The sequence below is a fragment of the Apaloderma vittatum genome, unplaced genomic scaffold, assembly GCF_000703405.1.
Source record: "Apaloderma vittatum isolate BGI_N311 unplaced genomic scaffold, ASM70340v1 scaffold31808, whole genome shotgun sequence".
Lineage (NCBI taxonomy): Eukaryota > Metazoa > Chordata > Aves > Trogoniformes > Trogonidae > Apaloderma > Apaloderma vittatum.
This window is the reverse complement of record NW_009732973.1, coordinates 1991-2233: the sequence shown is the minus strand read 5'-3', so window position 1 is coordinate 2233 and position 243 is coordinate 1991. Positions and strand designations below refer to the sequence as shown.

At 49.4% G+C, this 243-nt stretch overlaps 1 protein-coding gene across 1 annotated transcript in view; it reads left to right on the top strand.

Annotated features, from left to right (window-relative positions):
* Positions 1 to 243, top strand: part of POGZ (pogo transposable element with ZNF domain) — a gene marked incomplete at its 3' end in the record, with an annotated part of 12329 nt that overhangs the window by 10181 nt on the left and 1905 nt on the right. The window contains exon 13 of the mRNA XM_009875712.1: positions 4 to 216. Coding sequence (XP_009874014.1) covers positions 4 to 216 — 213 coding nt within the window. The remainder of the gene's footprint in view (positions 1 to 3; positions 217 to 243) is intronic.

Here is a 243-nt window from a genome sequence, read left to right as displayed (position 1 = left end):
TAGAAGAAGAGTGTTTACCACTGCAACAAGTGCAGGCTCCAGTTCCTCTTTGCCAAGGATAAAATCGAACACAAGCTGCAGCACCACAAAACTTTCCGAAAGCCCAAACAATTGGAAGGATTGAAACCTGGAACCAAGGTGAGAAAAATCACGTTGACAGCAAGTCTCTGGCCCCGTTTCCTCGGGGAAACACCCGTGGCCTCTGTGTCGGTGGCTGTTTATCAAGCGCTTCCGATTGGTGTG